This window comes from Tachysurus vachellii, chromosome 11 (assembly GCF_030014155.1).
Source record: "Tachysurus vachellii isolate PV-2020 chromosome 11, HZAU_Pvac_v1, whole genome shotgun sequence".
In the NCBI taxonomy this organism is placed as follows: domain Eukaryota; kingdom Metazoa; phylum Chordata; class Actinopteri; order Siluriformes; family Bagridae; genus Tachysurus; species Tachysurus vachellii.
In genome coordinates, this window is record NC_083470.1 from 19712148 (window position 1) to 19736169 (window position 24022).

General features: G+C 39.7%; 2 protein-coding genes across 2 annotated transcripts in view; both read left to right on the forward strand.

Moving 5' to 3' along the window:
• Positions 1-2561, forward strand: part of zgc:171572 (protein bicaudal D homolog 2) — a 41102-nt gene extending 38541 nt beyond the window's left edge. The window contains exon 10 of the mRNA XM_060880787.1: positions 168-2561. Within this exon, the coding sequence (XP_060736770.1) occupies positions 168-170 (3 nt within the window). The 3' untranslated portion in view covers positions 171-2561. The remainder of the gene's footprint in view (positions 1-167) is intronic.
• A 5491-nt stretch (positions 2562-8052) lies between these two features.
• fgd (faciogenital dysplasia) overlaps positions 8053-24022 on the forward strand; it is a 52765-nt gene continuing 36795 nt past the window's right edge. The window contains exon 1 of the mRNA XM_060881333.1: positions 8053-8415. Coding sequence (XP_060737316.1) covers positions 8394-8415 — 22 coding nt within the window. The 5' untranslated portion in view covers positions 8053-8393. The remainder of the gene's footprint in view (positions 8416-24022) is intronic.

Sequence of the window (24022 nt, forward strand, 5' to 3'; positions counted from 1 at the left end):
TTGCTTCTACTTCATTCCAGCTGACCGATCAGACTTTCCATTGGATCTCTGCACTGCTCGCAGGCATTTCTTTAACGTTCTGGCAGCATGCCACCAAATTTGTTCAACTCCTTTAAAATTCAACATTCTAATATCAATTCTTTTTTGTTTTCTTTTTCATTTTGCAGTAAATTTCAGCCCTTAGTTGAGCGGGGAAGTCGCCGTTCCATCATGCCGATAAATCACTCTGCTTTTAGCCCAAAGGAAATCCACTGGAAGGCAAAAAATATCTGATTTTATTTTATTTTTTCTACATTTTATTCACAGTCTATTAATTCTCACAGGAATTATTTGACAAATGAGTACGAGCTGCGAACACTACCACGATTAAAACAGCATCATTACCATTTACTGATCTTTTTTTTTATTTTATTTTTTTAGCAGTAGGAAACCTACGCTCACAAAATGAAACTCCGCCTACAAGCATTCGGGTTCCGATCGGAACACGGAAACGATCCTATGAGTCGTTATCTCTTTATTTGTAAACTGTGCACTTTTTAATATAGGTATATCGCTTTCATTATTAATCTAGGGTTAGGTTTGTAGTGCTTTGGTTTGTGAGTCAGTTCAAGTCTATAAACTCGACATAAAGAAATATATCGATAGAAATAGTTTTGTTTTCTCTATATATGCACTCTGTATGCAAAGAACAGAAAACAACTCACATAACCAAAACTACTCACACTGCAAACCAGTCCTATTGTATTCTGTGAAACGAATCCATGAGCATTTTTTAATTTTTTTATATTCACTTGATCATTTTAAATCGTTTTGTCATTTTTGCTTTTTCTTCGTTGTTTATTCTACTGCCATATTCTAAAACAAAATCCCGGGTGGTCAGATGCTGGGCTTTTTTGTCTATTTATTATTCCTAGGAATAGTTCAAAGTGAACATGGAGAAACTTGATGATATTTTTTGGCTTAACACAGTAAAGCGTGCTTCAGAACGAACAAAATCTACAACAGACGGTGTGGAATTGTTTTTGTTTTGTTTTTTTGGTCCTGTAGTGCCGCTTTACTCAAGCTTTCAATGGATCGCTGATTTCCCGAATTCTCTGCAAACATAAAAATTAATTCCAAATTGGAATGGTCTCACTCTCTTTATTTATTGTGCCAAGTCTCGGTACACTGTTTTACATTTGATACAAGGAGGAAAAAACAGATCAGAAAGAAGAGAATTTCTCAGGTGGGTGTGTATTTTTTTTTTTTTTTTTTTTTTTAACTGTTCCCATTTTCATGCCCACCATTTGAGAATTTGTGTTTTTTTTGTTTGTTTGTTTTTGTCTGGTTTGTTTTGCTCTTTGTTCTGACCAGTAGTGCCTTTCATTGTTTCAAGAGAGAATTCTAGTCTAGGTTTTAGTTTTTTGTAGTTGTTTCCCTCTCCTGAAGGCCAGAGGATTGACCGAAATTTCTTCCTTCAGAGGATGCTTAGAAGCAGCAATAAGTGCAAAAGACACACAATCAGTTTTGCGAGTGTGTGTTTTGTTAGACATTAGGTAAATGAAATTGCATGGAATTCTTGAGATCAGCGACCCCATTAACAAATTCAGGGGTTTTAGCAAAAGGTTGTTTTTTGGTTTTGTTTAAAAAAAAAAAAAAAATCAAGTGATCGAAATCAGAATTAATCCTATTTGCCTCATTATGAACAAAAGAAATGACAGACGCCGCACATTAGTGTGGCGTTTGCAGGTGGAGACTGGTGTATCTATAGCTTTGTCTGGTGAAGGTAATATGGTATTGATAGTATTGTTGACAAATGAGTGAACTCGTGTCCTCTTTTTGTCTCATTTACGTTTGGTGTTTTTTTTTTTAATCTTTTATTATTTTTTATTTTTAATCTTTTTTGTTGTTTTAACATATTCTTTAAGCATTGTGATTTCAGGAAACAGAAAACATTTTGCATCAACAAGCTTGAACAGTGAAATGAAAGTCACAGTCAGTTTGTTGAGGCATAAAAACAACCCAATTAATATGTTTGGGAAGTGAGCAAAACTGAAAAAATAAAAAAGGGTCATTTAAGTGCAATTTAAACTGCTGATTTCTAAAGCAAATGAGCTTTTCTGTTTGCTGGAAGCGATAGTGTTGTGTTATTCAGCTAGCTGATAACTTTATACATTCACATTGTGTTCAGTATTGATCCGCAAGGAGAGTTTGATAACTTTATATAAAACAATGACTTTGTTCATATGTTGGTATTTATTTAAACTGATTTACAGCATCAATAATGTGCATTATGATGGCTAAGTGGTGGAAAAACGTCACATGCATGTAACCTTTCAGCCATGGAACTTTTACACAGAACGGAAAACAAACCGCTCGAAACGGGTTCAAAATAAAAACCTAGTGAGGAACATATAAGAATTCAAATTTATAGGAGAAACGTGTTTAGCTACTAAGTGATGTATTACTGCTGAACTAACCAAGAAAAAAGTGTTGTTTTGTTTTCCTTAGAGGGATACTCGGCTGTGTAAAGGTAGTCATGCTGGTTAAAAAAAAAAATCAATAAAAAGTTGAAAAATGATGGTCGGCTTCCTGGATTTTATTTACCTGTTTCCTGTTTATGGTTTTGAGAGACTCAGGCTGATGTGATTGGTTCAGCTCAGTGTCCATGATTCAAGCACCGCCCACCTTTTGTGTCCAGGCTACACAGACAGGGGGTTTCCCAGTGGCAGATGGTGACCTCATCATTTTACACACACACACACACACACACACACACACACACACACAGTGGGAGAAAAATAAAACCCCCTCAAGTTTTAAACAATAGATAGACACTAACACAATGGGACCTTGATCTCTTCCAGAGTTGGATGTATGTTTTCCAGTTTCACATCATTTTAAGGAGAAAGTGGTGGGATTTGTATTTTTACTACCCCATTGTAATATTCATGCCAAATATCCAGAGGTGTTTACTTCCTACGCTCTCACTTCCTGTGAGTCTTAGGAGACTGTGCTTACAACAGTATGTTGTTTCCATTAGACAAAATGATTTGCCTGAATATTGAGCTAGAAATACAGGCATTTACATCCAAATCAGAGGAACAAATATAGGAACTGCAAAACTTTTTACTGCACGTTCACCCCTTTTTAAGGAACCAAGAGTAACCAGTCAATGGCCTGCTCATCTGTGTTAAGGCCGGATGTGTGTTATTCCCTCATTGTTTCACTTAAAAGTAAAATAAAGCTTTAGACTTGATTTCGGTCACAAACAAACTTATCAGAGTGAAGTAAAAATGTGTGGCCAAATCAAAGTTAGTACATACAGTGTATATATATTTGTGTCAAAGTCAACAATAAAGAAAAGCCTTCACGAGAGTGAATGCATAAGGTTAGTCACAAGATGAAAACTGATGATAAGCCTCAAAAACAGACGTCTAAAGAGCCAGTACAGTAATGAAACAACATCCTATAGACATAAGAGACAAAGTCAGTTTGAAAATAATGATTGGAGGAGAAGAATCATGTTATAGAGTAAGCATATACTGGATTACATTTCTGTTTATTGATGATGGGGGGACGGTGGCTTAGTGGTTAGCACGTTCGCCTCACACCTCCAGGGTCGGGGTTCGATTCCCGCCTCCACCTTGTGTGTGTGTGCCTCGGGGGTTTCCTCTGGTTTCCTCCCCCGGTCCAAAGACATGCATGGTAGGTTGATTGGCATCTCTGGAAAAATTGTCCCTAGTGTGTGATTGCGTGAGTGAATGTGTGTGTGTGCCCTGCGATGGGTTGGCACTCCGTCCAGGGTGTATCCTGCCTTGATGCCCAATGACGCCTGATATAGGCACAGGCTCCTTGTGACCCGAGGTAGTTCGGATAAGCGGTAGAAGATGAATGAATGAATGAATGATGATGTGACTACTGACTAAAGCAGCAGGATGTACAGTATCCTGAAGTGTATAGGACAATTTAAAACAAATTTAAAAGCAACCCAAGACAGACGGTCCTCTGACCTGAACCCAACTGAGTATGGATTCTACTTTCTGAAGGTAAAACACTCAAAGAACAAGAATGAACTTAAGACACCAGGCAGAGCATCACTAGGGAGAAACCATGCATCTGGGGTTATGGGATCCAGACTTCAGGCAGACATGGAATATAATTAAAGCTACAAGCAAGTATGAAGAATGACAATTTAAATTATGATCCCTCCAGAGTTCTGTGGTCACAATCAAGCAGATTAGACAATATATATGAAGGAGCTTATCATTTTTCAAAATGCCCATACATTTTCGGCAGATTTTGGCTAAGACGTGTCATGTGATGTCATCACAAGGTGCATTCTGCGCCAAACATGAGTACATCTATCACGTGTGTCTTCCTTTTGAAAAAGGGGGAAAAATTTTTTTGAATAAAAGTTGCAGCAAAATCAAGAATTCTTCAAAAATCCTGAAGAAACTGGATTATGTCCGTTTGTCCAGTTACTTTTGGTCCTTTAAAAGTGGGAGGGCCGCATTATAAAAGTGCTGTAATTCCCAGCACATCCACCCAAATGTGGATGTAAAGACTATTAAATTAAAGTGAAAATGTGCACTTTGAGCTTGAATGTTTTTCATAAAGCTTCTTGTGATTTCTAAATACTCTTGTGTTCAGTATGTTTAGATAGCTCCTGAGTCTAAGTTCTGCAGATTAAGCATAATTTTTCATGCTAGCATCTCAACACTCCCCAATTTTTTATGCCTTACATCATCCATCTCCTCCTTACAAAGAGGTCTTTGAGTTCTCTCCCAGCAGATCAATGAACTCAAACTGGGCTTAGTGTCTTCTGCTGAAAAAGAAAGAAAAAAGCCAAGTGTATCTCTACATCATCTAAAGCTACAAAGCTGATCAGTTATAATACAGACATTTACTACATCGTGGATTTCCTTTTGTGTGTTGTTTGTTTGTGGTTGTGTGTGTAATACAAAGACTTCTCTTTTTCCGTTTATCATATGATATGGTGGTCAGCATACATAGAGCCCAAAGGTCTACAATACACACACTGAACATTATTAAAACCCAAGCAATACAATAAATCACAATCACAAGCAAACAGAGCTGTTGTTTATTCATTTCAGTACATGTTGTTCTTGAAGCAGTTTTTTTTTCTTCTTCTTCTTCTTCTTCTTCTTCTTCTTCTTCTTCTTCAAGAAATAACTGTGTTTGGTGAAATCTGAAACAAAACACTAAGAGTGATGTCCTACAAGACCATTTGAATTCACAGAGCTTGCTTCATTCACCGGGGCATTGTCGTGCTGGAACAGGTCCGAGTCCCTTAGTTCTAGTGAATGGTAATTGACAAAGAGATTCTATACAATTGATTACTTCTAATAAGCATAAGAAAGAACCACATCTAGGTGTGACGGTCAGGTGTCCACATACTTCTGGCTGTATAGTGTATTAAACTACAGACTAAACAAAGAAATCCAGACAGTTATTCCTTCCAGACATCAGTAACCCAAATAGAAATGGTTTCCTTATCGTACAGACTTTGTCTCTCTAATCCCTCAAACCTGGGACTGTTGTCTTGTTTTATTGTTAAACAATGTGTATCATTTTAATAGAAATGATCATAAATAATAAATAGTTATTATAGCTCACTTAACTGCCATCTACTGCAAAAGGAAGCTGTGCATCGACTCGCAACCGTCCACCTGCTTGCTTTGCCATTAACTGTTTAAAGAAAACCATTCATCTGCCTGGAAAAGGACAATCAGCATGTAGACAATGGTTCACTGCTCACTGGCATCTTTATGGATTCACAGAAAACTGCAGTGATTAAACACTTCTCCAGATTTTAGGCCAAAGATATTAAACTCACTTCAAAGTTTCCATTCACAGCCTTTCATAGAAATGAGGCTTTGTCCATGAAGTAATAGGATAAGTTGGTCTGGTCTGATTAATCTTGTTTTCTTTTCTATCATGTGGTCTGTCTGTCTATCCCGGGGCAGAGATGGCACTATAATTCACTATGGGAAGAAGGCAAGCCGGTGTTCTGCTGGAAAACCTTAAGCTTTTGCAGTCATATAGATGTTACTGTGACATGTACCACCTACCTAAAGATTGCTACAGACCAAGTACACCACTTCATTGCAATGGTATTTCCTAATGTTAGTGTCCTCTGTCAGCAGGGTTAATGCGCCCTGCCACACTGCAAAAATTGTTCAGGAATGGTTTGTATCACACGATGTGACGAGTTCATGATGTTGACAATTACAAAGTTTTCCTGCTAAATAAAGTTTGCTATTATGTAGCTGCTAGGAGACAAAAAATCCAAGTTTCATCACGCCTGTAACTTTTGGCATGTAACATTTACTTTCAACTTTCAGTACTCATTATCTTATCAGTTCTCTAAAAGCACAACTGGGCTTTTAAATGAAAATCAAAACACTAAATGACTAGCAGTGAGCACAACCGTAAAAGTAGACAAAGTGCTAGCTTACAGACAAGCAGTTGACTTGTGTTTGGACAGTTGTCCTAACTGGAGTAACAGTTCTATGTGCTTTGTTGTTATTATTATTATTATTATTATTATTATTATTATTATTATTATTATTATTAATTTTAACATTTATGTTCTCTATATCCAAATAGAATTATGAGAGTTTGATTTATATACCAACAAGACTGCGTTAGGAAATGTTAAACGTGAACTTGAAAATGGGCAACCGGCCAAAGATGAGAGTTAATTAACCAAGCCATTATTGTGTGGTTTGAGTCATGACATGTGCAAGGCACGTGGGCACCAAGCTGACTGAAGAGCGGCAATGAGGCGGAACTAATTTAACCTCCTCCTGCCTCCAGGGAAGCTCTGGCAGAGACCTCATAATCCATTCTGTTGACATTTTGTAAGGAGCTACTTGAGAATTTTTGTAAAATGTACAGATATGGTTTCTATTCTTGGGAACTTCAGTACTACACATGGGGAACCTAATGTGATAGAGAACACAGCAAAACATAGAAATGAAGTGTGTGTGTGTGTATATCTTTTTTACTTTATATTTCTTTATATACTTGTATCAATTATTAACCTTCTGCAGATCTAGAGGCTATCCTGGGAACATCCTACTGAATAGCATGTCCATCCATCCCAGGACACACACTGGACATGTTTTGGCGAGGCAGGAGAGGACTACAGATTCCATAAGAATGCACATTGACACTGGGAGAACTTGTGGAACTCCACACAGACATTCTCAGTATGATACTATAATCTGGGGCTCCTAGTAGGAGCCACATCAATGTTTAGAGTCCCATGTAATTGCCTGTCTGTTCTGTTAAACCTCTTCGTAGAAAGAGAGATTGAGTGAGAGAGAGAGAGAGTGAAAAAGAGAGAGAGAGACAGAGAGAGATTGAGTGAGTGTGAGTGAGTGAAAGAGAGAGAGAGAGAGAGAGTGAGTAAAAGAGAGAGAGTGAGAGAGACAGAGATTGAGTGAGTGTGTGAGTGAGTGAAAGAGAGAGAGAGAGAGAGAGAGTGAGTAAGAGAAAGTAAGAGAGAGAGAGAGAGAGAGTGTAAAAAGAGAGAGAGAGAGATTGAGTGAGAGTGAGTGAGTGAGAGAGAGAGAGTGAAAAACAGAGAGAGAGACAGAGAGATTGAGTGAGTGTGAGTGAGAGAGAGAGAGAGAGATTGAGTGAGAGTGTGTGAGTGAGTGAAAGAGAGAGAGAGAGAGAGAGAGAGAGAGAGAGAGAGAGAGAGAGAGAGTGAAAAAGAGAGAGAGAGACAGAGAGAGATTGAGTGAGTGAAAAAGAGAGAGTGAGAGATTGAGTGTGAGTGAGTGAGAGAGAGAGAGAGAGAGACAGACAGACAAAGAGTAAGAAAGAAAAAAAGTGAGAGAGATTGAGTGAGAGAGAGAGAGTGAGAGATTGAGTGAGTGTGTGAGTGAGTGAAAGAGAGAGAGAGATTGAGTGAGAGTGTGTGAGTGAGTGAAAGAGAGAGAGATTGAGTGAGTGAAAGAGAGAGAGAGAGAGTGAAAAAGAGAGAGAGACAGAGAGAGATTGAGTGAGTGAAAAAGAGAGAGTGAGAGATTGAGTGTGAGTGAGTGAGTGAGAGAGAGAGAGAGAGAGAGAGACAGACAGACAGACAGACAGATAGACAGACAGACAGACACACACAGACTCGCTCTATGGGAAATGGATCGATGCGCAAAGTAAAGAAAGGAAAAGGAGCCTCTAGTGTGGGAGCAGATTTAGTGACCCGTTGATCGTCTCCTCCACAACATGAGCAGCGTCTCGTCTCCACAACGAGCGAAGCGTCTGTAACATATGGATAAAGTAAAGCCGGAAAGTTTGACGTTAATTCGACCTGCACTGAAATAGAGTGGGAAAAAGAGTAGAAAACATACCGCTTTACGACAGAGGACAGTTTACACGGAAAGATGCAGGGAATCCCAGCAACCGGTGAGTATTTTATAATTATCATAATAATATTATTATTAATTCCTATACGCAGTTTAACAACATTTATTTCTGCACGTTCCGTTACATTACAGCGTCATGTAGCGTCTGTAGTGAGCGTCAGTCAGCTCCTGTGTTTTCTGACATTTCAGCTCACTTTACGGTGCTAAAATAACTACGCTATGCTAATGACAGTAAAACTTTTGCAGGGAAGATAATGTTTAGTATCGTTGTTGGGCTGAATGGTGTCTCCAGGAGGAAGGCGCTTATTCATATACTGTATGTGTGTGTGTGTGTGTGTGTGTGTGTGTGTGTGTATGTATGCATGTGTGTGTATGTGTGTGTAATGTCAACTTGGGGAATGTTTAGTCTCTATGTTGTTGCTATTGGACGTTAATAAAAGAGAAGTATAAACAAAGAGAGACAATGCTAGTAGACAATTGTGGTGCTGCTGCTATGGTGAATTAATGCACTTTTACAAGCAGTGTAGCATAAAACAGCCTTCTGAGTAACCTGCTGCTTCTGAGGATAATTTATATCCTCACCAATAGTGTTGTAATCAGTTTACTTTCTGCTCAAAACCATGTCCAGGGCAGAGAATCATTTCTCAAGTTCAAATGAAGTTATTGCACCATCATAAGTCAGAGCTGCTAGTTGATTCCCTTCTGTTTAAGACCGAATATGGGGGACTTGAATATCTTAAAGACAACATTTTGAAGAAATAAACCTTTTTTCTTCCGTTGCTATTCATCCTTGGAAAAATGAGTGGCGATTCTGTCAAATCAGTTCAAAAATTAAAAAAATAAATAAAAAGTATTTCTATCATTCATCCATCTATCCATTTGGTGTACCGCTTAACCTACAGACGGTTATTAGGGAACCTGGGACCTATACCACAAGACAGGGGACATCGTGACATTGACAATGACATTCTCACACACTACAGGCAATTGAATTGGGAGATGAAACCCACATCTATGGAGGTAGGGGTTCAATTCACCTCCTTCCTGGGTTCAATTGTCTGTAGTGTGTGAGAATGTCCTTTGATGGGTTGGCACCCTGTCTACGATGTCCCCTGCCTTGTGGTCTCAGTATATATATTTATGCATGTATGTATTTATTTATTTATGCATTTACTTATTGTGATTTTCTAGGCAGAACAAAGTAGCAGTCATCCTAAACAATTTGTATGTCTTATGCTTAACAAGGACATTCTTTTTGGGTGGCATGATGATGCCGCAGGTAGCACAGCTCCAGGTCCTCCAGTTTGATCCTGAGTTCAGGAAAAGTTTGTGCACACTTTTGTGTATTCTGAGCAATTAGTGCTTCTGCTTGGTTTACCTCTGGCTCCTCTAGTTTCCTCTCAACAGCCCCATAACAAGTGTTACTGGGATAAGGCTCCAGGTTCACAATAAAGTGGTTCATCATACAAAGAATTAAACAAACATGAGTAGTGATCCATAATAGACCACATCATTCTACTGAAGAAAAAACAGGTTATGATTATTTGTTTCATGAATTTTCTAGAGCATAGCAGCGAATGAAGTAGTCCTTTTGTTTGGAGTATGGTATATAATAATGTTCAAATCACAGTCTGTGTATCATAGGCTCATGTTCAAGGCGAGATTCACGTCATAGCTAAGAGTGTTCAAGTAAAAATCAGACTTGAATACTACATTACTAATAAAAAAAAACTACTGTTTGGACTGACAGTGTCTCTCTTGGGTTCACTTTAGATGAATGCTGGCTTTGTGTTCAGTTTTTGCTCTCGATGACTAAATTCAGAAAGTGTTATGACCTGCAGGATGACAGCAGCTTCTCGTGGCAGTGATGACGGCAGTGGTGGCGTAATTATAAATGATTAAATGATAAACTACATCACACTACATTTTTTTGGGCAGTTTCAGTATTTTCCTAACACAAACTGACCAGCCTTCTCTGACAGATAACCTGCCTTGTTTATTAACTGATTGGACATGTAAACTTTAAAGAAAACTAGTAACTGAACTTGCCAATTTCTTCTTTCCCTTTCTTAAATAATGATTATGTTGAATAAAAAGCTTTTTGTAATGTGGCTATTCTGTTTGTCAGCAGAACCTATAAGAACATAAAGGACTTATTTGTACTTGGTAAAAATTGTGAACTGTTTATTCCTATATCAACACCTTGGATACTTTTAGGATTTATCACCTGTATGCAGACATTTGTCTAAGATCATACTTTTTAATCTACTCCCAATCTCGTAAAAAAACAAAAACAAAAAAAAACACAACTTTGGTAAAGAGGTATTTGGGGTGAGATCAATCCAGATCAGAATCCAATTATCTAGCAGACTCTAATTCCATATCATCACCAATTCCCATCCTGATGCCTGTTTTGCCTATAAGGCATCACATAAAATCACACGCCTCTCACAACCCTGGAAGGGATACTCAGTGACCTTGCAATCCTACCTTAGGTTGTGTCCATTTTAGCCATATGGAATCTTTCCAGTCACTGAATTGGCACCTGGTGACACACTGGTATCTGTTACTCGAGTACCCATTCACACAGTGTCTATCTGTAAAGGTCCATGTCACTATTTGTACACATTCAGATTTTTCAGAGTGTAGCTTTATCCTGTACTGTACGTGTGAATGTGTTGGCATTACTTGCTTGGCTTCAAGGGCCTTGAGTTCGTTCTTTCTTTTTCACTTCCGGTTTAATTGAACCATCTCTTACTTCAGATAATTGTTAACTTCTATAGCTGCTCTAGAACCTTCTTGAACCATTCTGTCAGGTTCACAAGGTTAGGTCTTAAAATTAATTAAGTAAAATTAGGGTCTCTCTGAGAACAGCACAAATTTTCGTGTTTTTAATCTTTTTAACAGTAAACGTCCATTTGGACAATTTTAAAGTGGCTTGAAACTCCAAAGCATGTTGGGACGAGACTGATGATCTCTCTCTATTTCACTTTAAACACATTTCTATCTGAATTTTCTGAGTTGTTGACTTTCAGTGACCAGACTTGTGATCATTAGGGTCTACGAATGTTTTGTATCTGTCTAATTCACAGACTCACTCTGGGTAAATTGTCTAAATTAAACAATGGCACATTTTGTTAGACATAAACCACACTTCACAGGGTGTATGTTATAATTTTATCTTATAAACCAAAAACACATTTTAACACATTGTCACTCTACGTCAGGCAAACCACACAGCTACAGGTTTAGTAGTTTATGTTTGCTGCATTGGGTTTACAACAGCACAGAAAGTTTCAGATACTATGTTAGTTCACATTTAGTTGGAACCATAGCACACAATGAGTTCACTGTAACACACGTTGAAGTTACTTTTGAACTTAGTTTGAACCACAGTATGTCGGGTTCAGTGTAGAAACTAACCTGTAATTCATCTCTGTTCCCACAGAACTGTGGACTGATTCAGGTACTTTAAAATGTTTGACCAGAATTGCACTTGTACTTGAACATAGCCTTTTGAGCGTTCCAAATTGTGTGTTGGTGTGGGGTTGTGGGGTGTATTGGTTTGCTTTCAAACTGTTTGTTGACTTGTAACAAGGTTTGTAATTCCCATGGGAAGCAGTGGTTCCTCATTAACAGTGTGAGTGAGTGAACATATGAGCAGGAAGATAGTGTTGGAATTGAAGCAGGTGATTAATGACCAGAGGGATATGACGCCAACGAAGCAGAGTGAGCGGTGTGTATGTCTGTGTGTGTCTTTTGTAATACTCTCTCTATCTGCTCACAGCAACAGCAGTGGAATGAAAGGGTTTTTCCATGTAATATTCTTTTGCTGTGGGAACAAACTTTGCTTAAAGGGTACAGACACACACACTGTAATTTGTATCTTGATTTATGCAAGGCCTTGGTTAAATAGTGAATGAAAATCTGCAGAAATTATCTTTGATTTGTTTATTTGTGTAAAAACATGATCTTTTAGCCTGGCTCTGGTGTTAACGTTTGTTTAATGATATAAAATAAACATGCAAATTTCAAACTGCAAACATGCAAACTACCTGTCAGTGGCAGATGGTGACTTTTACAATAAGGGAAGTGCATGTGTCTGTTATTCATAGACTAACAAAAGTAATTAATGTGGAGTGTGTGTGGAGTGTATGTGGTGTGTGTCTGTGTGTGTGTGTGTGGAACTTATGTGGTGTGTGTGTTTGGAGTGTGTGCAGTGTCTGTGCAGTGTGTGTGGTGTGTGGAGCGTGTGTGCATGTATATGTGTGTGTATGTGTGTGTGAAGCGTGTGTGCGCATGTGTGTGTGTATGCAGAGTGTTTATATTAATAACAGAAGCTTTTGGCTGTGACCGACGTGACTGCACTATAAACACTTGCTCTCCCTTTGACTGTGTTAGAAATGAAAGCGAGTAAGAAGAAATGTTTAGAAATTATTTAGAAAATATCTTTAAAAACACTAGCAGAAGAACAGAGGAGAATGTGATCTGTGTGTTTCTACATTACAGTGTGTGTTATATGGTAAACAGAGGAGAACTGCATTACTTTCTTTCTTTTCAACTCTGTTGCTCTGTATCTCAGTCCCATACACGTACATTCATTCTCTTTTCCTCCACACTTCCTACTGTACGTTCTCCATCACTCCACCTGTCTGTAACTGCTTTCTCTTGACAGGAAAATTCTTTCTGTTTTTATAGCTTTTATTATCTTTTGTCACTGTGGAATTGAGTTCTTTATTTATTTCAGTGTCAAAAGACCTCAGGCAGCTCGAGGAGACTGAGCAGTTCACTAAAATGTGTCTCAGGCACTCTGTGTGTGTATGTGTGTGTATATGTACGTGTGTGTGTGTGTGTGTGTGCGTGTGTGTGTGTGTACATGTGTCTGTATGTGTGTGTACAGTATATGTGTGTGTATGTCTGTGTGCACATGTCTGTGTATATGTGTGAATGTGTGTATGTCTGTGTGCACATGTCTGTGTATATGTGTGAATGTGTGTATGTCTGTGTGCACATGTGTTTGTGTATATGTATGTGTGTGTCTGTGTATATATGTGTGTCTGTGTGAATATGTGTGTGTGTATGTGTGTATGTATGTCCGTGTGTGGCCTTTTTTGGAAGAATCATGTTTTTTCCCCTTGCTGGGTAAACGAAAGGAACAGAAGTTGCTGTAGGCTTGTGTGTGTGTGTGTGTGTTTGTCTGTGTGTGTGATTGGGGAGAGAGAGAGAGATTGAAAAGGTTGATTTCATATTTCATTAGAACACAAGTGTCTTATTCATATCAGAGATACAAAATAAAGCATTTCTCATATGATAGCGCAGACTTGCTGAACAACACATTTCACTGTACAACTTCCACTGTCAAGTGTTTCTGCTTTCACCAGTTCATTTGCAGTCAGCATTCTCACTGAACCTGTGTATGCAACTGACATACAACGTAAACTGGTATAAACACATCTCTTCCCTAAAGAGGAACCTTTTCACTTTTTTACCTTTTACCAGCAGTTAATCACAAGAGTAGAATCTCTCTCTCTCTCTCTCTCTCTCTCTCTCTCTCTCGCTCGTTCTCACGCACACACACTGCTAACTGCTGAGAGAGAGAGAGATGGCAGATCATGTAAATATTTATGGGACCCTAGTGTGCAACCTTATTTATTACCCATCTACCTCTTCACCAAATAAACATCTTCCTTCCACTGCAGGCTAAGAATAAACCACACCCACACCTACTGCCCACAACCAGTAAAGAACCACTTCTTATATTACTAACATAACCATATTACTGGATTATAGGAGAAGTGCACAGGTTCTAATAAAATCTCTCTCTTACAACTAACTTATTTACATTTACATTTACAGCATTTGGCAGAGGCCCTTATCCAGAGCGACGTACATAAGTGAGAGCGACGTACATAAGTGCAACAAACTTATTGCAGTTTTTAAAACCGTTTCAAAATAATAGATGTTTAAAAGTCTCTCTCTCTCTCTCTCTCTCTCTCTCTCTCTCTCTCTCTCTCTCTCTCTCTGTCGGTGCATGCTGGGAGTGTTTGGGTGTGTGAGTGCTCACAGGAGGTGAGAGCTATCGTGCGCTTTTTTCTGGTTTTCTTTTCACTTTTCTTGTTAAGAGTTACTCTCTTCCGGTGAAGTAAAGAGAACAGAAAGTCAATTATAGTTTTTTTGTGTGTGTTACATAGTGTAGTTTATTAGACAGGTAAGTTAGTGAGGTGTGTAGTAGCAAGGCGGGAGCGGGATGGCGTCCCTCACACAGAGGGGGACGTCACCTGTCTCCCTCCGCCATGGCGTCAGGTGTGTGCCGGCTAACGGTGTGAGTGTGGAGGAAGTGTTACTGGCAATGGGGACGGAGGTCGGGAATGAAAACATTTTCACTGCTTCCCGCATGAACAAAGCGGTAGTGGTGTTTCTGAGGGAGGAGAATCAGGCGAGACACATGACCAACACCGGCATTGTGGTAAATGGTGAGGTAAAGAGGTATGCTGGAGGTAAAGCGCTACGGAAAATTAGCTAGCAAGGTAAGAACAGTTTACCTGAGCTGTAAGACCGAGGGTTTAAAGAACGTCGAGTCTTTTAGGAGACAAGTCTTAATGTTCTTAAATCAACCAGAACTAAACGTGTCTTTCAGAGTAGTGTGTGAGGGCAGGTCGTTTATGCTGTATGGTAGCACAGGGCAGATGAAGTGCTTTGAGTGCAGTGATGTTGGGCACAAGAGGCTGGGGTGTCCACATAAGGCCCAGGCCTCTGAGGGGGCAGCTGGGAGGGGTAACGTAGGGGCCGCTGGACAGGGTAACGTGGGGGCCGCTGGACAGGGTAACGTGGGGGCAGCTGGACAGGGTAACGTGGGGGCAGCTGGACAGGGTATCGAGGGGGCAGCTGGACAGGGTATCAAGGGGCAGCTGGACAGGGTAACGTGGGGGCAGCTGGACAGGGTATCAAGGGGCAGCTGGACAGGGTAACGTGGGGGCAGCTGGACAGGGTATCGAGGGGGCAGCTGGACAGGGTAACGTGGGGGCAGCTGGACAGGGTATCGAGGGGGCAGCTGGACAGGGTAATGAGGGGACAGCTGGGCAGGAGATTGTGGAGGCAGGGGGGCCAGCTGGTGTGGTTGAACTGATCACTGAGGAGGAAGCTGGACATAGCAATGAGGAGTCCAGGGTTATTAATGTTGCAGTAAAGGAAGCTGAAGGTGTGCAGGCCTCAGATACGGTTAAGAGTGGAGCTCAGGTTACTGAGAATACAAAGAAACCATGTGATAATAGAGATGAGAACACTGTGAACCTGAATACTGAAATGGTGGAATTAGAGAACGATTGTGTTGTGAGTGAATTAGTTGAAGTCGGTGGTAGTGGTGGTGTAAATGGTGCCAGAGAAGACAGGTCAAAAGGTGAAGACATTGTTGATGCAGAAATGAGGGATGAAGACACAAGGTCTGAGATTTCGGATGTCGGGTCACAAGCAACAGAAGATATGTACTCGCTAGAAGACATTAATGATTTTCTGGATGCGGCAAAGTGGTTGAGGTGAAAGACTTTTTTCCGGATGTGGACAAATTCATAGCATCAGCAGTCCTGTTACAAAAGACAGTGAGCCATGAAGCTCTGGATAAAAAGAAAAGGTTTAGACTGAAAAAGATGGTAACAAAACTAAGGAAAAACAAATTAAAATAAAACAGTTAAATGGATAAATCACATTTGGTGTCTTTTTCACTTCTGTATCTATCCTTTTCTTCCTTTTTCCCATGGAGATGTTTAAAATAGGAACTTTAAACATTAATGGGGTTAGAGACAGGAATAAATTAACAATGGTAAAGGAGTTTATAAGTATTAAAAAACTCAATGTTATTTTTTTTGTAAGAAACACATACTGACACTGATAATGAGGTAGAATGGGGAATGTGGTGGAAAGGGAATATTTCTATGAGTCATGGGACAAGAAACAGTGCTGGGGTTGCTATTTTATTTTCTAAACATGTAATCAACATTTTAGAGGTAAAGGAAGTAGTTAAAGGAAGATTGCTATTAGCAAGAGTGGAATATAATATATAAGTGGAATATATAAGTTTTTATAAATGTCTATGCTCCTAACAGTGGTCCAGAGCGAATGATTTTCTTTTTAGAACTTAAAAAGTTGGTCCAGAAATATGACGATAGTGTGTGTGTGTTATTTTGGGGGGTGACTGGAACTGTACTACTGATTTTACTCTGGACAGAAATGGGGAAGAACCTCACAGTCAGTCAAGTACCCTTTTAGCCAAGATTGTCAAAGAATCCCAACTCACTGATACTTGGAGAAATAGACATGAAGGTGTAAGGCAGTATACTTGGCTTAAAGTAAATGATAACAGGGTTAGTGGAGCAAGGTTAGACAGGTTTTATTTAAAAAAGACCTGGAATAACAGAGTGATGAATGTTTTTATTGCACCCAATGGTTTTTCAGATCATCACACAGTTTTATTAGATATAAATATAAAGAAAACATTGAAAGCAAACTACTATTGGGTTTTTAATGTTAAATTATTACAAGATGTTTTTTTTTGTGAGATTTTTTAACACTTCCTGGGATAGCTGGAAAATGAAGAAGGGATCTTTTAAAAGTCTTAGCCAGTGGTGGGATGTGGGGAAAGTCAACATTAAAATGCTGTGTCAGAATTGTACGTCTTTCTCAACTACTATCCTGAAAGAAACAGTGCAGTCTCTGCAAAGAGACTTTTAGAAAAGCGCATCATGGACGGCAATGGCACCACACAGGGAGAGGGACTAACAAAAAAAAGACAAGAACTCAGCTCCCTGTTACAGGATTAGGCTAAAGGGGCACTGATAAGAGCGAGATACTGCTCCATTAAAGACATGGACGCGCCCAGTACCTTCTTTTTTAATCTGGAAAAAAAAAGTGTTCAGCAGAAGACAATGTGCCATCTTTGTCGCCCGGAAGGATCCATCACATCTGACCCGGTGGAAATGAGGAGACTGGCAAGAGATTTCTACAGCGAGTTATACAGTGCTGAGAGCTGTGATGTGGACTCTGCTGAGGACTTACTCAAAGACCTGCCACAAATACAGCAAACACGAAAGGAGGAACTAGACAGGACCACCACCCTGCAGGAGCTTACAGAGGCAATGTCTCAGCTATCTAAGGGACGTTCCCCTGGAACAGATGGATTACCTGTGGATTTCTATGAACATTTCTGGATTTTATTGGGACAAGACTTACATGAGGTTTTAACAGAATGCATGCAGAGTAAAACACTCCCTGTAAGTCGTCGGAGAGCAGTCCTATCACTGCTCCCAAAGAAAGGAGATTTGGGATTTCTTAAGAACTGGAGGCCAGTTTCTCTTTTGTGTGCCGATTATGAAATCTTCTCCAAGTGCTTAGCTAATAGACTGAAACTGGCTTTAGATTCAGTTATAAAAAGTGATCAAACTTATTGCATCCCAGAAAGGTCTATAATAGATAACCTTTTTTTATTAAGGGATATAATTGATTTTAATCAGATAAATAAGAGTAAACTGGGAATCCTGTCAATAGCTGAGGAAAAAGCTTTTGATCGGGTCGACCATGGGTACCTTTTTAATGTTTTGAAGCACTTTGGCTTTGGTGAAGTTTTTATTTCATATGTAGAACTCCTGTACTCTAAGGTATGTGTGATGGTCAAAGCATGGGGAGGTTTAAGTGCCCCAGTACCGGTGACTAGAGGTATCAGGCAGGGTTGTCCACTTTCTAGACAATTATACAGTCTAGTCATCGAACCCTTACTATGTAGACTCAGAGCGACACTGAAAGTGACTTTAATACCAAAAGTGGATGGGTATTTTAAGGTGGTCTTAGCAGCCTATGCGGATGACATTTCTGTTTTTATCACAGAGGAAAAAAGACATCACACTTTTAAAAAAGACCATTGGGACATACGAAAAAGCTTCCTCTGCACGGGTCAACTGGTCAAAAAGTGAAGGTTTTATGTTAGGCAAATGGGAGCATAGAGCAGTTCCACAACTTCCAGGAGGGCTACAGTGGAGAAAAGATGGACTAAAAATACTGGGAGTTTTTTAGGAAATGAACAGTTCCAGGAAAAAAATTGGGAGGGGCTGCTGGAAAAGGTGTCTGCCCGATTGTCCAAGTGGAAATGGCTATTACCACAATTGTCTTACAGAGGAAGAGTTTTGATAGTAAACAACCTGGCTGCCTCAACTCTGTGGCACAGGACTATTGTTATGGAACCACCCGAAGAACTGGTTTCTAATATACAGAGAAGAATAGTGGATTTCTTTTGGAGTGGACAACCCTGGCTGCGTGCTGCAGTACTTTACCTGCCGTTACAGGAAGGTGGACAAGGGCTGGTAGACGTGAGGAGCAGAATCCGTGCCTTCCGGATACAAGCTGCGCAGAGACTCCTATACCACAAAGATGTGGTGTGGGAGAAAACTGCAAATGCCATCCTGAGGAGAGTAGGTGGCCTCAAGCTAGATAAACACCTGTTCTTAATGAAGCTGGAGGAGCTGAGCTTATCCGAGCTGACACCTTATTACTGATCCGTGCTGCTTACATGGAAAACAGTAACAAGAACAGAAAGAGTCATGGATAATCTAGAGCAATGGACTCCAGAAGAACCACTCTTCTTCAACTCTGTCATAACTTCGAGACTGCTTTTCTCGGTGAGCATACGCAGGTGTTTACTGGACAACAACATCATAATGCTGGGCCACCTACTAGACGAAGGAGGCTGGATACCAGCGGAAGAGCTGAAAGCAGTGACGGGGCTGAGATCGCGTCTAACAGCGAAACTGCAGGAAGAACTGTACGATTCACTACCAAGCAGCTACAAGATGTACATTGCACAGAGCCATGAGACTGCTCATGACAATAGGAACAACGTGGAGTTTCCGGGTCTTCGTTTTCTTCCTGCGGTGAGAGCAGAGGAGGAGGACGAAGTCACAGACTCCATCTTGTCGTTCAAGACTCCACAGTCGTACCTTTTTAAGGACGTGTCTAAGAGAGCCATGTACCAGATAACAGTAAAAGTGCTGCACAAAGACTCCTTGAGGAGACAAAAAGTCTCAAGGTGGCCAGGGATGTTGAACCCAGACGTTCTTGTGCGAGACAGGTGGAGGACCCTGTATTAACTATGTGTAGAGAAGCGTACTGCTGACCTGCAGTGGAGGATTATTCACGGGGCGATAGCTACAGACAGACATGTGGCACACCTCAATCCAGCGGTGAACGGGGAGTGTAGGTTTTGTGGGGTGAGGGAAGACCTAGAACACTTGTTTTTAAGATGCCCGAGATTAAAATGTCTTTTTCAGCTACTCAAGAGCTGGTTTCAAAAATCAGATGAAGAATTCTCAGAGAAGGTTTTTATAGGAGGAGTAAAATACCGCTTCTCGAAAAGGAGAAAAATGCTTTCTGTTGAACTTTCTGATCGGCACAGCTAAACTAGCGGTGTGGATAACACGGAAAAACAAGGGGGTACAACGAGTTACGCTACAGTAGATCCAGAGCTTCCCTGTAAGCGGCTAGTAGCAGCTAGGCTAAAAATCGAATTTGCTTACCACAAGCTGACCAACAATGCAATGGGTTTTTATGAAACATGGTGTGTGAATGAGGTTTTATGTACGGTGCACAAGAATCTTGTTTTTAACCTCTGATTTTTCTTCAAGCTATTAGCGTCTGCTTAAGCATTTACTTATTTTAAATTGGTAAATTGTGTGAACCTTTTTTATTTTGACCTTATGCCTATTTTATTTATTTATTTATTTATTCATTTTTTATTTCTAAATAATTTTCAATGATATACTAAGGAAGACCTATGGTGAAAACATCTGAAGCACAAATGTATGTGTCTGGCAAATAACAAATAAAAGTATTGTTAAACCTCTCTCTCTCTGTCTTTCTCTCTCTCTCTCTATCTATCTCACTCTTTGTATTTCTCTCTCTCTCTCTCTCTCCCCCTCTCTCTATCTCTCTCTCTCTCTGTCTATCTCTCTCTATCTCTCTTCCTCTCTCTCTCTCTCTCTCTCTCTCTCTTTCTCTCTCTCACACACACTCTCTCACTCTCTGTAGCTCGCTCACTCGCTCATCATCCTTCACCAACCTCCTTGCTCTCTCTCTTCCCCAGTCATTGTTCATGTTATCTTTTACTCGAATATGGAACATATTGCTTAAATGTTCATATTCTGTAGAAAAAAAGTTTGGAGTTGTTTTTTTGTTTAACACTAATGTATTTTGTTGACACTGAAGCATGTAAAATGAATAGCGCAGAAATGTTTAAGGGCCTGATACCTCTGCTATGATGATTGTTCCATGGAGCAGGGAGCGTGAGTCAGCAGGCTGTGAGGGCAGATCTTGGATCGTGTTCATGTAGCTTTGAAGCAGTGTTGTGGGGGCGATCTGTTCCCAGCCTGCTTTCACTACTGTTTCAACTCCACTACCTTCTACTGGCCTTAAGCTCCACTCACCACAGCTGGCATAGCAGTAATCATGTGAGCCATGAGGTAGAACATGAAAGAACACACACACACACACACACACACACACTCACACACACATGCACTCATACACATACACACACTCACACACATGCACTCATACACATACACACACTGACACATTAACAGACACACTCATTCACACGAGTATTCACACATACACTCACACCTGGTATTCTTTCTTTCTTTCCTTCTTTCCTTTTTTCCTTTTTTCTTTCCTCCATCCATCCATCTCAATCCATTCCAATCAATCCAGTTATTAATCATTTGTTTGAAATGTTTGTGGGGTTTTTTTGGTATTCTCTCATGACTCATTTATATCCAGAACTGTCCTTTTTAATTTCCTCTTTTTGTTCTCGCTCAACTTTCTGTAATTTCTGATATACTGGTCACTTGACTGATTACATTGCAAATTGTGTGTCACTGCATGATGGTATAAGTACTGAACTGTTTAGAATAAGTTTAGATCATCTGTCATGCAAGACCATCTCAATGATTTGGCTGGAGTCGTAACTCGGTGCCATTATTCATATTCATGTCTGTATCTGTTCACTGCTCAAAGTATTTAGAAGTGGGGTCACAGTGGCTTAGTGGTTAGCAAATGTGCCACTTACCTGTGCTTTGGAGCCTTCCTCTGTGTTTCTAGTTTTCTCCCCTAGTCCAAAGATGTGTTGTAGGATGTAGATGTGTTATTGGCATCTTTAAATTGTCTGTAGAATGTGAATGGATGTGATTGTTCCCTATGAGAAGTTCTGTCCAAGGTGTCTCTCATGCCTCTCATGCCCCGAGTCTCCTGGGATATACTATATATTTATTTTATTTTATTTTATTTATTTATTTTATTTATTTTATTTTTTTATTTAAGTATTTATCCTCATATTTTATTTATTTATTTTACTGGAGTGCAGTGTTCACTGTTTTAAAAAATATATAAACTTATTAAATATAACTCTTAAACGTCTTGTCCTTTGTGAACTTTCTGGGGAAGCTATTTATTGTCTATTTAAAGTGACTAATTAAGCAAACTAACAATATTTTTTTAAGTTTACAGCATATGGCGGACGCTCTTATCCAGAGCGACGTACATAAGTGTTTAAATCTCTAACATTGGATACATTAATGCTGGTTCACTAGGTTGCATACTTAAGATACCATGAGTTTAAAACATTGTTCAAAGTTACAATGAAAAACTATCAAAGTTTTTTTTTTTATAAATGCAGAAGATAGGGAAGGAAGTGCTAGTTGAAGTGTTTCCTGAATAAGTAGGTCTTACAGTATGTGACTCAGCTACTCAGCTTTCCGGACCCTAACCCTAGGGGAAGTTCATTCCACCACCTTGGTGCCAGAACAGAAAAGAGTTTTGTAGTATACTTGCCTCTTACCCTGAGAGATGGTGGGACCAGTCAAGCAGTGCTGGTAAATCGGAGGGTGCAGGGTTCAGTGCGAGGAGTGATGAGGGCTTTGAGGTAAGAGGGAGCTGGTCTGTTTTTGGCTTTGTAGGCCAGCATCAAGTAACACAAGGCCGAATCCTTCTAATGTTGTAGAGAAGAAACCGACAGGAGCGAGTCACATTAGCAACATGAGAGGAAAAGGACAGTTGATTGTCCATGGTTACCCCAAGGTTGCGAGCTGTGGCTGAAGGGGAGATCAGATTGTTGTGCAGAGATATAGCAAGGTCATGACCTGGGATGAACAGCAGTACAGTTTTGCTAGGATTGAGCTTTAACTGATGAGCAGTCATAAATTATGATATTTCTGCCAGACATGCTGAGATCCGATCAGAAGCTGTGGTATCTGAGGGTGGGAAAGAGAAGATAAGTTGTGTATCATCAGCATAAAAGTGGTAAGAGAATGATGATCCTAGCTCTCTTCGATTGTTGCTCAGCACATCTGAAAGCCAAGGAGCAGAACCAAATATGGTCAGATTTTACTTGGTCTTTGTGTTTGTTACATTACAGAAAAATCTCAGAAATCTTCATTGGACATGTCATCAGAATCTTCTCTAAAGCTGGACTCAGTTGGATACTACTCGTGACCTTCAGGCAGCATTTGTTTCTAATAATCTTAGGATTTTCCTGCATGGCTTTTTTGTAGTAACAATGGTGGGCAATCTTTTGTCAGAGAACACAGCAGAGATACGTTGCAAGGTATATGTTAAAAAATAAAGACTTATTTTATAGCACAAGAAGGTTTTTCAGGGAATTAGAAGAAGCCACTGATAGTAGTAGTACGTCTAGTTTGTTTAACAATATTTATTCTGCAAGCAGGGTTGCCAGATACCATTTCAGATGCTTACTGCATTGTGCATCAGGTAGGAAACATGAGGAAAAACTACATGTTCAGTCCAAGCCTTCTGGTCAAGTTTTAAGTTTTGGGTGTTATTTGACTTTTTTATTGAATATATGATCAATACAATCTAAATTTATATTTCAGCCAACACTGAAATCATGGGTGAGTTGTTGCCTAATGGTTAGACAGTTTGACTCCTAACCCTAAGGTTGTGGGTTTGAGTCTCGGGCCGGCAATACCACGACTGAGGTGCCCTTGAGCAAGGCACTGAACCCCCCAACTGCTCCCCAGGCGCCGCAGCATAAATGGCTGCCCACTGCTCCGGGTGTGTGTTCACTGCTGTGTTTGTGCACTTTAGATGGGTTAAATGCAGAGAACAAATTCTGAGTATGGGTCACCATACTTAGCTGTCTGTCACGTCACGTCACTGTCAGATTTGCTGTAATAAAAAACACCACCACTCCTATAACCTGAATTACACAATATTTTAACTGAAACACTTTATTTACAGATTGAAATGACTCATTTAATAAAGCAATTATTATATATAAAAATTCTATATATAAATATATTATTTAAAAAAATCTCAAAAAATAGACTAAAAAAAAAATCTGGAAAATGTTCAAAACTGAATGGAAATTTGGAGGAAAAAAAAAAATCTGTTTTACAAAACAAATATCAGATATAACATCAAACCAAAAACTAAAGTTACAGCACAGGAACGGTGCAACAATCTTCACATCATAGTAATAATTTGCAGTGTAATAGCTGCATTGCCAGGCTCCTTGAAGCTCTTTGTGTCGCTCTCCTGCTGGGTTTGGTTTGATGGAGGGTTTTTTTTGACATCCCCTTGTGAGTTCTCTTGCT